The 12972-nt window shown below is 38.8% G+C and overlaps 2 protein-coding genes across 2 annotated transcripts in view; one reads left to right on the top strand and one right to left on the bottom strand.

The window, feature by feature from the left end:
* LOC133055933 (olfactory receptor 1L4) overlaps window positions 1-12972 on the bottom strand; it is a 192585-nt gene that overhangs the window by 146118 nt on the left and 33495 nt on the right. The window lies entirely within an intron of this gene.
* Window positions 8927-9916, top strand: LOC133055923 (olfactory receptor 1D2-like). The gene has a single exon (XM_061141001.1). It carries the CDS (start codon window positions 8975-8977, stop codon window positions 9914-9916), a length of 942 nt encoding a protein of 313 aa, XP_060996984.1. The 5' UTR covers window positions 8927-8974.

Below are 12972 nucleotides of genomic sequence, written 5' to 3'. Positions count from 1 at the left end.
AGCATCAGGGTCTTTTCAAATGAGTCAGCTCTTCACATCAGATGGCCAAAGTATTGGCTTTTAAAAAGGAGCTCCTGCCATTGTGATAAAACATGGATCAACCTGAAGGATATTATGCTAGATGAAATAAGCCAGACACAGAAATAAAAATACTGCATGATCTCACTTACATTTAGACTCTAAAAAGGTTAAATTCATAGAAGTAGAAAGCAGAATCATTGCTACCAGGGTGGGGAGATGAGGGTGAGGGGAGATGTTTTCAAAGAGCCCAAAGTTGCAGTTATGTCGGATTAGTGAGGTCTAGAGATTTAATTATAGCATAGTTAATAATACTGTATTATATACTGGAACTTCGCTAAGAGAGTAGACCTCAAGTGCTCTCATCATGAAAGAAAATGCTGGAGATGGATATCTTAATTAGCTTGATTGTAGTAATCATTTCAGTATATACATGTATATCAAAACATCATGTTGTACACCTTAAATATATACAATTTAAATTTAATAAAAGGCAATGAATACACAAAAATAAATCTAGCAAAAGATTTGGGAGATGTTTACTCAGAAGAATGCAAAGTGTTATTGAGATAAATAACAAAAAAGTGGAGAAATACACCATGTATAAGACTTAGAGGACTTGATATTGCAAAGAAACCCATTCTCTTCCAAATTAATCTAGTTTCAATGCAATACAATTCAAAATCCTAGCCAGTCTTTTTTTTTTCTTTCGAGAAATTAACCAGCCAAAATGGAAATGGAAATTGAGGGTCAAAAATAGGCAAAGAAATATTAAAGAAAACTAAAGAATTTAAACCATGTAACAATGCCATTAAAAGATACAGTAATTAACGAGTGAAGTATTGACGCAAGGATCAACAACTGAGAAATGAAACAGAATAGAGTCCAGAAACAGATTCACGGAGGTGCAGTCATCTGATTAATGGGAAATACAGCGGGAAAAAGATGGTCATTTCAATAAATGGGACTGGATCAATTAGATATCAATATTTGTGGGGGGAAACATATCTTCTTGATCTCTACCTCACCCAATATCATAATCAACACTAGATTAATAATAGATCTAAAGGTTAAAGGGAAAGCAATAGATAGTTCAGGAGTAAAATACAGGAGACCATTATTAAAGACTAAGCAAAGATTTCTTAGAAAAGATACAAAAGGGAATAATGATAAAATGGTAAATTGACCTATACTGACATTAAAATCTTCTCTCTCCATCATTAACTGAGTAAAAACCAGTTGTATTCTTACTACAACATCTCATGAATTCATAGCTGCAACATATAATTAGAAATCAACCTGAAATATCAATAGAAAAATGGGCTAAAGGCCTGAAAATAGAATTGACACAACAAAACATACATATTAAAACAGTAACCGTATGAAAAGACACTTGGCTTCAGTAGTCATCAAGAAAATGCAAATTTAAAACATAGTAACACTACACACAGACCAAAACAGCTTAAATGAAAAAGAAGGAAAAATGTCAAATAATTAGGAGCAACTGGAACTCTCATATGCTGTGAAAGGGGAGGAAAATTGGCTCAAGAACTTGGGGAAACTGTCAAGAACTGTCTACTAAAATCAGATATATGACAGACAAAAGAGTATAAACAACATAAATTCATTGCTATAAAGTATAAAAAAATGGGTAAAACTAAATTACACTGCTAGGAGTGATTACTCTTGCAGGAACAATGACAAGATAATATGAGAGGGAATTACAGAGTGTGGAAAATGTGTTTGTTATGTGAGGACTGGTTACTCATGTTTTTCAGTTTGTAAAAATTCCTGCCGAAATTTTCAGACTTGGTTTAATTTCAAACTTTGCAAACGTCAGTGTTTACTATGTCTGACTATTATACGACCTGGAGTCCTTTTATGTCTTTCATCTGCTGGTTCTTATTTTTGATACCTCATGTCCTTGTGTATCTGCTTCTCTTTGGTCTTGTGCTTGATATTGTGTTTGAAAAAATTATTCAGAGAAATAATGTGAAGGCTAGGGTGACTTTATTTTCCTCTAAACATGGGTTTTTTTGTTTTTTTTTTTTTTTCAGTTACTTTTACTTAGTATTTGGAGTCACTAGCAATGTGGGCTTCTGAGTGTGTGCTCAGCCACGTCTGACTATTTGTGATGCTATGGACTGAAGCCCGCCAGGCTCCTCTGTCCATGGGATTTCCCAGGCAAGAATACTGGAATGGGTTGCCATGCCTGCCTCCAAGGGATCTTCCCAACCCAAGGATCGAATCCAGGCTGCCTACATTGCAGGCGAATTCTTTACTAGCTGAGCCACCAGGAAATATGGGCTCACCCCAATCCAAATTTCATACTCGAGACTTTCCATTCCCCTGGGGACTCAAAGCCAGGCAGGAGCACACGCTTGATGTCTTCTTTAACTCTGGTGTACTCTTAAACTTCAAGGAACCCTTTTAAGAAGGTTTCCTAAAATGAAGACTCCCCCATATGGAGCTCGTTTATTCCTTGTAAATAAAATTCATTTCCCAAGACCTTTTCTTATAGATATTAACACTGGAGCAATTATCCAGGTTCATCTCAACAAACTGTCATGGGATTGCTTCCCCAAGGCCTTGTCAAAACTGATAGTAGGCGTGCCCCTAGAACACTCCTTTTTCTTTATGAATGTGAGACTGAAACATCATTTCTCAGATTCCTCATCCTCATCAGGGCACCCACAGCCTTCCATTCTGTCTCCTCTCTCACAGGGACAGAAGATCCAGGCACTAATACCTTCTTCCCATCTTTAGCCAGTAGGACAAATCACTAAGTCCTATTGACAAAGCAATGTCTTAGGGTCCTCTGTGTCCTGACTGAACTTTTATCCTATATAGGAGGAAACTGGAGGCAGCAGAACCAAGTGACTCTGAGAGCCACATGAACAGAGAGTAAGGTATGACCATCACAAGCTCATGTTGTCTCTTTTCTCCTTTCCCTATCTTCTTTTTTCCCCAGTTTCTCTGTCTCAAAAACACAATCACAAACATTGAAAGAGCATTCATACAATCCAATTCCTTAGTATTTAAAGATAATATAAAATGTCATCTAATTCTTATAGCATGCTATAAAATGCTGTCACATGCCTTGCTGCACCTGCTTCTCAAACTTGCAAGAATGTCTTTATGGACGAGATGAGGTGGCTCTGGGAAGATGTATGCCCTCCTCAAGGTCATGCAGCTAGGGGGTGACACAAGAGATTCAAAAGACTAGTATTCCAACATCAAGCATGGAATATTTTCCCATACCACCTCATATTCTCCCCTCTCCACCCAGCCACACTCCAGCGGAGTTTGTGTCTCTAAGGCTATCTGACCACACCAGTGTTCAGAAACCACTGACTTGTACAGAGGCAGAGTAGTGGTTCCCCTACGTGAATGATCAGAATCACCAGGTTATTGCTTAAAAAGGACTTAGTTCTCAGAAAAGAACCAGTATTTCAAGGAAGGAGAAACAAAGAGATGAGAAAACAAGCTTTTTGTTTTATTTTTTTTTAATTATTTTTTTTTATTATTATTTTTTTTTTGGTCATACATTGATATGAATCAGCCATAGATTTACACGTATTCCCCATCCCGATCCCCCCTCCCACCTCCCTCTCCACCCATTTCCTCTGGGTCTTCCCAGTGCACCAGGCAAAGGATTAATCTCAAAAATATACAAGCAACTCCTGCAGCTCAATTCCAGAAAAATAAATGACCCAATCAAAAAATGGGCCAAAGAACTAAACAGACATTTCTCCAAAGAAGACATACAGATGGCTAACAAACACATGAAAAGATGCTCAACATCACTCATTATCAGAGAAATGCAAATCAAAACCACAATGAGGTACCATTACACGCCAGTCAGGATGGCTGCTATCCAAAAGTCTACAAGCAATAAATGCTGGAGAGGGTGTGGAGAAAAGGGAACCCTCTTACACTGTTGGTGGGAATGCAAACTAGTACAGCCGCTATGGAAAACAGTGTGGAGATTTCTTAAAAAACTGGAAATAGAACTGCCATATGACCCAGCAATCCCACTTCTGGGCATACACACTGAGGAAACCAGATCTGAAAGAGACACGTGCACCCCAATGTTCATCGCGGCACTGTTTATAATAGCCAGAACATGGAAGCAACCTAGATGCCCATCAGCAGATGAATGGATAAGGAAGCTGTGGTACATATACACCATGGAATATTACTCAGCCATTAAAAAGAATTCATTTGAACCAGTCCTAATGAGATGGATGAAACTGGAGCCCCTTATACAGAGTGAAGTAAGCCAGAAAGATAAAGAACATTACAGCATACTAACACATATATATGGAATTTAGAAAGATGGTAACGATAACCCCATATGCAAAACAGAAAAAGAGGCACAGAAATACAGAACAGACTTTTGAACTCTGTGGGAGAATGTGAGGGTGGGATATTTCAAAAGAACAGCATGTATACTATCTATGGTGAAACAGATCACCAGCCCCGGTGGGATGCATGAGACAAGTGCTCGGACCTGGTGCACTGGGAAGCTTTTTGTTTTAAAGCATCACTGGTGATTCCAGTGCATGCTAAAGTGTGGGAGACACTTACCATTGAGGGCAAAAGCAAAGATACTAATTTCTCTGGGTGTCCTCTGACTTTTCCCAGCCCTCATACTTGCCTTCCACCCTCCCTCCCATCAGACAGATGCCCCAAAGGGTCCTGAACTTCCAACAATAGGCTGTGAAAGTAAGCAGCTTTCTGATGAGGTCTAAGGAAGTGGAAAACCTTTGTCTCCGTGGCAGAAACAGGTAGCGGCCAGGTATGCTTAGGGTTGGGGATCACTCGGGGAGTCAGTTTTTCCTTCTTAGGCCAGTCTGCGGGTCTTGGAGTAGTCAATTCTGTTTTACTAAGGGGGTGGGCAGCTTTCGTTTTGCTAGCCTCAAGTTTCCAGGTTTTCTATGTCTTTCCAGCTCCAGACTAACATAAAGTGCATACACCTAGCTTGGAACTCTCCTGGTCAAAGCCTCATCTCTGCCACGGTATCACTGGGTGACCTTGGGGACAGATCTCAAGCTAAAACCTTCCTTTAATCACTAGGAGAAATTAATGAGCTAATTTTTGGTGTAGAACCATAGATGAATTTTATAGTAACAACAGATGAAGGAAGCTGTACATACACAAAGTCTCTGGAGCCTGTGATGAGAGTTGGGCCCATTTTCACTCAAATGTTACTACCACAAGATTAGTCTTAGAGTTTGGATTCTTAGTGTTGAAAGAGAGTTTAACCATCACCCACTCCCAACAGAAGCTTGAATCAGCTCTGAAACAATCACTCAGCCCGTGGGATCATGTTCGAATGCCTTCTGTGATTTTGGTGTGGGAATTTACACCCACACCAACCCTCCTCGTTAGCTTAAGTCTTCTGGAAGAGAGCCCGTATGATCTTTTATTACCTGGGTTCTGACTTGAACAAATCCTATCCTTGCATACAGGAAGCCTGTATTAACACACTCCCTCACTCTGTGTCTCCCCTTGTAGATATCACTAAGGTGCCAGTCACAAAGAGTCTCCATCAGGACCATTCCCGGCAGACAAAGGTAGGGTGAGGCAGCTCCTATCTATGTAGGGGGCAGAACCAGGTCCAGAATTGTGGAGACTGAAGCCACTGATGCCTCTTTATCTTGAGAGTATAGTTTTTTAACAGGAAGACATAGGAGATAATCAGAAATTTGAGAAAATAGTTAAGAAAATGACTCGTTTAATGGTCATTCCCATTTGGGTTGGGGAATTGCTTCTATCAACTCTTGATATGGTTTCTCTGTGTGTGTGTATGTGTGTATGTGCTCAGTCGTGTCTGACTCTTTGCAAGCCCATTGACTGTAGCCTGCCAGGCTCCTCTGTCCATGGAATTTTCCAAGCAAGAATACTGGAGTGGGTTGCCATTCCTTACTCCAGGGTATCTTCCCAACCCAGGGATCGAACCCTAGTCACTTGCATCTCTTGCACTGGCAGGCAGATTTACCACTAGTGCCACCTGGGAAGCCGATATGGGTTTTTTTGTTTTGTTTTGTTTTTTTCTTTTCTTCTAAAATTTTTATTTCATTTTTTTTCCCATTTATTTTTATTAGTTGGAGGCTAATTAGTTTACAATATTGTAGTGGTTTTTGCCATACATTGACATGAATCAGCCATGGATTTACATGTATTCCCCATCCCGATCCCCCCTCCCACCTCCCTCTCCACCCGATCCCTCTCGGTCTTCCCAGTGCACCAGCCCTGAGCATTTTTGTGAAGTAGAGTCATTTGTTTCTTGCTGCTTTCAAGATTTTCTCCTTGTTTTGCCTTTCAGCATTTTTCCTATGATGTGTACATTTGTGGATCTCTCTCTGTTTATCTCACTTGGAGTTTGCTAAGATTTTGGATGTGTATCTTCCAATAAATTTGGGGAGATTTAACAATTAATTTTTCTTTTTTTTTCTTTTTTTTTTATTATTATTATTTTTTTTTCCCAGTGGGTTTTGTCATACATTGATATGAATCAGCCATGGATTTACATGTATTCCCAATCCCGATCCCCCCTCCCACCTCCCTCTCCACCCGATTCCTCTGGGTCTTCCCAGTGCACCAGGCCGGAGCACTTGTCTCGTGCATCCCACCTGGGCTGGTGATCTGTTTCACCATAGATAGTATACATGCTGTTCTTTTGAAATATCCCACCCTCACATTCTCCCACAAAGTTCAAAAGTCTGTTCTGTATTTCTGTGTCTCTTTTTCTGTTCTGTATATAGGGTTATCGTTATCACCTTTCTAAATTCCATATACATGTGTCAGTATGCTGTAATGTTCTTTATCTTTCTGGCTTACTTCTCTCTCTTTCTCTCCCCCTCTTTATGGTACTCCCACTATATATATGTTGGTGTGCTTAATGGTGTTTTACATTTCTCTTCATTTTTAATTATTTTCTCTTTTTTTTTTCAACTTGCATAATCTATATCCATCAATCTAGAGTTTACTAATTCTGCCGGTTCTAACCTACTGTAGAGGCCCTCTAATGAATTTTTTATTTTAATTATTTTACTTTTCAACTCCACAATTTCCATATGCTTATATTTTAAAATTTCCCTCCTCCTATTGATAATCTTGATTTAATTTGGCATTGTCATTATACTTTCCTTTACTTCTTCAGTCATATTCTCCTTTAGTTCCATCGACATATTTCAGTGGCTACTTTGAAACCTCTCTCTGTTAAGCCTGTCATTTGGTCACTCTCAGAGGCAGTGTCTCTTGCCTGCTCTTTACTCTGCTGTATGGGTCGTATTTTTCTGTTTATTTTTATGACATAATCATTTGCTGGAAATGGGGAATTTTGGCTAACAACTCTGGGTACTGAACCTCCCTTCTGGATCTAACTATTGTTATTTACTTATTTGTCTAGCATTGACTGAATTATTTTATGATAGCCAATTTTACCTCCACAGTGTTAAGCCTCTGATGTTGCTCCTAGGGCAGCACGACCATGGATATGTTTACAACACTGAACTGACAGTAATATTGGTAGACCTCTTCTTCTCTTTACCTTAAAATACTCAGCTGTTAAATGCTACTAAATAGCAGCTGATGCTCTATTATTTTTAACAATTCTCTGGGGCATAAATTGCTCTCCAAAATAATCCAATCAAATTGTGACCCCTTTGAAGGAATAATGTTGTAGGTCAGAGTTTAATATCTGTTCTGTCCCCGAAAAGGCTCCTCTCTGCTGTCTTATTCCTCAGTTTTCCACATGAGCTGACCTATAGCTTAGGCTGTATCAGTATTAAATCCATGAATCTCCTCTCAATTGCCTTTTGCCACAAACTCAGCAGTTTTGAGAGCATCTTTTGGCCTGAACTTCCATGCTCTGTTGCAAATAAACTTGGTTAAGAGCTACTTTTAGGGCTGTTTCTTTGCCCAGTTAAATCTCTAAGCCATGGCTCTGGAGCTGGGGGTGAGGAAACCGCAATCTTTCTGAGTAACCCCACAACCCCTAGAAGCTGAGTGCTTTGTTGAAGTGTAATGGGATTGTTAAATGTTATATTTTATCCTAATCTTTGTTGATTATTTTTTACATATAATAACTACAGGCAATGTTTTTTGACCTCTCACTGCAGACCAGCTCTTCATGTTAAGCATATTGTTACTTACTTTATCCTTGTCCTGATCCATTTACACAAGAAGAAATGGATTATTAAAGAGCTCAGGTAATTTACTAGAGAATTCGCAAGTGGATACACTCACACTTGAATTCGAGTGTTCCAACAATATAGTCTTAGTAACTGCAAAAAATGACTATGGGAGCAGTATTAGTTTGGGATCCATATACTGTATGATTGTCCAGTTTAATGTAAATTCTTTTTTTTTTTTTCTTTTATTGGGTTGGCCAAAAAGTTTGTTGGTTTTTCTTTTTGGCCAAACCAATATTTTCCTTGTTTTAAAACCCTCTTTATTTCTAATGGCATTTCAGGTAAGTATCTTAGATTTCCCACAGGCAAACAGTGATAATTTTTCCTTCTCTTTTTCAATATTTTTACTTACCCTTTCATTGCTCACTTATATAACACCCATTTTTATAATGGATATACCTATTTAAAATACAACTGGAAAACTTACGTAATACCACAGAACAACATACAAATATTTAAGCACTTCAAGAGTATTTATGATGATAAGATTCCAAATATGACATAGACATAATGCTTATGATGTTGAGTATGCCAAATTTGAAGTTCCTGGAATGCTAAAGGTGCATAAAGATTTCTCATGTTCTATTCTTGTATCTGTTATTACTTTCTTTCTAGTGTAAAAAGAAATTATAAAACTGGGTCTAAGATACTTTAATGCTAAGAAAGCAGATGACTTTGCTTACCTGAGTGTGTTTTTTCGATTGAGGGCACTTAACAGATGCTTGTTGGTGCTGATATTGCAGACAGTTGGGAAAATGCATGGAGGCAATCAGACTGGGGTCTCTGACTTCCTCCTCCTGGGGATCTCAGAGAATCCTGAGCAAGAGCGGGTCCTGTTTTGGATGTTCCTGTCCATGTACCTGGTCACAGTGGTGGGAAACGTGTCCATCATTTTGGCCATTGGCTCTGACTCCCGCCTGCACACTCCCATGTACTTCTTCCTGGCCAACCTCTCCTTCACCGACCTCTTCTTTGTCACCAACACAATCCCCAAGATGCTGGTGAACCTTCAGTCCCAGAACAAAGCCATCTCATACGCGGGGTGTCTGACCCAGCTCTACTTCCTGGTCTCCTTGGTGACTCTGGACAACCTCATCCTGGCCACGATGGCATATGACCGCTACGTGGCCATCTGCCGCCCGCTCCACTATGTCACAGTCATGAGCCCTGGCCTCTGTATTTTGCTCCTCACCTCATGTTGGGCACTTGCTGTCCTCTATGGCCTCATGCTCACCCTCCTCATGACCAAGGTGACTTTCTGTGGGTCCCAGAAGATACACTACATCTTCTGCGAGATGTACGTCCTACTGAGGCTCGCCTGTTCCAACACTCAGATCACTCACACAGTGCTGATCACCACAGGCATCTTTATCTTCCTCACTCCCTTTGGGTTCATGATGGTGTCCTATGTCCGGATTGTCAGAGCCATCCTCCGAATACCCTCAGCTTCCAGCAAATACAAAGCTTTCTCCACCTGCGGTTCCCACTTGGCTGTGGTCTCCCTCTTCTATGGGACCCTTTGTATGGTATATCTGCAGCCTATCCAAACCTACTCCATGAAGGACTCAGTAGCCACAGTGATGTATGCTGTGGTGACCCCCATGATGAATCCTTTCATCTACAGCCTGAGGAACAAGGACATGCATGGGGCTCTGGGAAGGCTGTTTCGAGGGAAAGGCTTTCAGAGGTTGACATGAGGGCAATATTGTAAAAGGGGCATTGAGTGGTCACTGGGAATTTCTTCCTCCATGTACAAGACATCTTACGAAATAAACATGACTAGGGCAAAACTATAGCTCAGAATTAGTGTATGTGTTTGTGGTGAAGGAAAGAAATACACATATAAACCAAATTCCCCAAGCACAAAAGTCTTGGAAATAAATAAGATCACACTAACATGGTAACCAGTACCAGCTTTCCTGGTGGCTCAGCTGGTAAAGAATTCACCTGCAATGCAGAAGACCCCAGTTTGATTCCTGGGGTGAAAAGATCACCTGGAGAAGGGATAGGCTCCCCACTCCAACATTCTTGGGCTTCCCTGGTGGTTCAGTCAGTAAAGAATCTGCCTGCAATGAGGGAGACCTGGGTTCAATCCCTGGGTTGGGAAGATCCCCTGGAGAAGGGCATGGCAACCCACTCCAGTATTCTTGCCTGGGGAATCCCCATGGACAGAGGAGCCTGGCTGGCTACAGGCCATGGGGTCGCAAAGAGTCAGACACAACTGAGCGACTAAGCACAGCACAGCCCAACAGTAATACCAGAATTTTGTAGCATAAAATCCTTCAACTTAGGCTTTCCCGATGGCTAAGCAGGTGAAGAGTCCGCCTGCAATGCAGGAAACACAGGAGACCCTGGTTCGATCCCTGGGTCAGAAAGATTCCCTGGAGAAGGAAATAGCAACCCAACTCTAGTATTCTTGCCTGAAAAATCCCATGGACAGAGGAGCCTGGAAGACTATAATACAAAGGGTCACAAAGAGTTGGACATGATTGAGCTACTAAGCACATAGCATGTATCTTCAATTTACCTGACCACAGTACTACAATGCCAAGAATATTTCTTTCTGGAAAAATACAGTATTCCAACATGTTTAGTAAATAAGCAAAATGAACCTGTGTCAAAACTATTTTACTTTAAGCAAATCTTACAATGACCACTGTAAAGAAAAGTTATGACATGAAAAATTTAACAAGCAGAAACTAAAATTAAATGTTTAAATGGTTTATTTTTCCATATAATTATAAAATGAACAATGACATTGTGAAATGTTGTTGTATTAAATGAAATAATTGGGCATCAAATCATTTAGAGATTTTTGCGTATCTTTAGGATTTAGCAAAAATTTTGTGCTTCGAACAGAGACAAGCATTCATATGGCCTGTTGCCACGTGAGAATATAGGCAAATAATACCACTCAATTCACCATATTTGTTTGTGTTGTTGATGAAAAGTTTGATCATTTCTCTGAAATTTTGGCTAGGACTCTCCTAACAGGTTCAATATCAAGATATTAGTTGAAAATATGTTGGGGGAAAGAAAAGCTTCAAATTTTTTATGTGAGATGATTGAAATTACTGGCTACAAACTGTACTCTGGCCACACTGGTAATAATATCAAACATTTTTTAAAATAAAATCCAAAGTGGCAACGTTTTGCATGACACTGAATATGAGTTTACTTTTTGCAGTAATTTTTCAGTGCTAAAAAGTAAAAAATGAAGCCCATCACAGAACAGTGATTAATATCATAAACTGAATGTGTTCCCAAGAATTGAACTGGTCATCCGACCCTCTACTTAATATCTTGAATACACAAGATTGTCGCCTTTGGTACTGCATGGAGGTTAGGCATCATGGGGCCAAAAAGGCTTTGGAAATGTTTAAAGAAAATGAGTTACTCATGTGAGGCAAAAAAAAATGTAATTCTAATATTTGCAAAGCTTTGATTAGATACACGGCCTTGATTTGACACTGAAAATCATGTAACCACTCTGAATATTTCTCTGCAAAGGAATTCACAAATAATTGCACAAATAAATAATTCAATTGACTGATTCCTTCTTTAAAAACTGTCTTTGCAAACTTAATTCGGCAAAGAATAATGCAAGCTACTCACAATTGCTAAAATGCATTTATAGAAATGAAAGTAATAACCTGTCTAGATATCTAAAATTATAGAGTTGAAGAATGAATTATTTTAAAAGATTTCTTTATTACCAATTATATGACAATAAAATAATATTATGTGTTATATGAACATTTTAGCTCACCTCTCTCAATATGATGGTATAAATAAAGAGCAAAAAAATAACATTAATGATACAGTGCAATGTAATATTGAAAAATATATAGCAACCTCAGAATATCAAAATTCTATTTATATCATCAGAAAAGCAACTCTAAATATAAAAATGCTTGTGCAAAAATTTGACCTATATTCAAAGTGTATGCATTTGCAAACAGCTCTTATCTATTATTAAATAGGAAAAAACTCTAAATATCACTCCTGGTTATTAGACCCAAGTCTGAATTTTCTACTAGATAATTCAAGAGAAAAGCAAAAGATGTCACACTAGTCAGAAAGAAAACTGCCAGATTTTGTTTCTAAATCAAAGGAGTAACAAGATACAATAATGTATTTCATGATTAAATATTTCTATTTTCAATTAGAATTTATTCAATATGAAAGTTATATCATCTCTAGTAGCATAGATTTTTTAGTTATGGTAGAGGTATATATACTCCATGTATTCATAAAATAAAATATCTTTGACCATAACCCTGCAGTTGAGTTTTCTTAAATCTGATACACTTTACACTCATCATATTTCTTGCTTGGCTCCCCAGGAATACAGTTTACAACTTCTGTTCTATAATTTCTGATTGTGTATGAAGAAAACAGCAATTCAATGCCTCAGTAAGAAATATGAAAAGTACATGAAAAATCGGCATGATTGATTAACAAGTGATTGGAACTGGACAGAATCCACCGTTATAATGGAAGAGAGTAAGATGCTATAGTCTGAAGATGCAGTATTGTATGGTCATGGAGATCTAGAGCTGTGAAGCCAAACTACCTGAGTTCAGATCTTAACTACACCACTTACTTCTTATATGATGTTGGACAGTAAATTAATGTTTCTATCGCTTTGTCTGTAAAAAGGAAAATAATAGGAGCAACACCATAGAGGTGATAGATTAACAGATGGGAAAATTGCCTGACACATACAAAAACACTCAGTAAGTGTTTTTTA

Source organism: Dama dama, chromosome 5 (genome assembly GCF_033118175.1).
Source record: "Dama dama isolate Ldn47 chromosome 5, ASM3311817v1, whole genome shotgun sequence".
In the NCBI taxonomy this organism is placed as follows: domain Eukaryota; kingdom Metazoa; phylum Chordata; class Mammalia; order Artiodactyla; family Cervidae; genus Dama; species Dama dama.
This window is presented reverse-complemented; position numbering and strand designations above follow the sequence as displayed.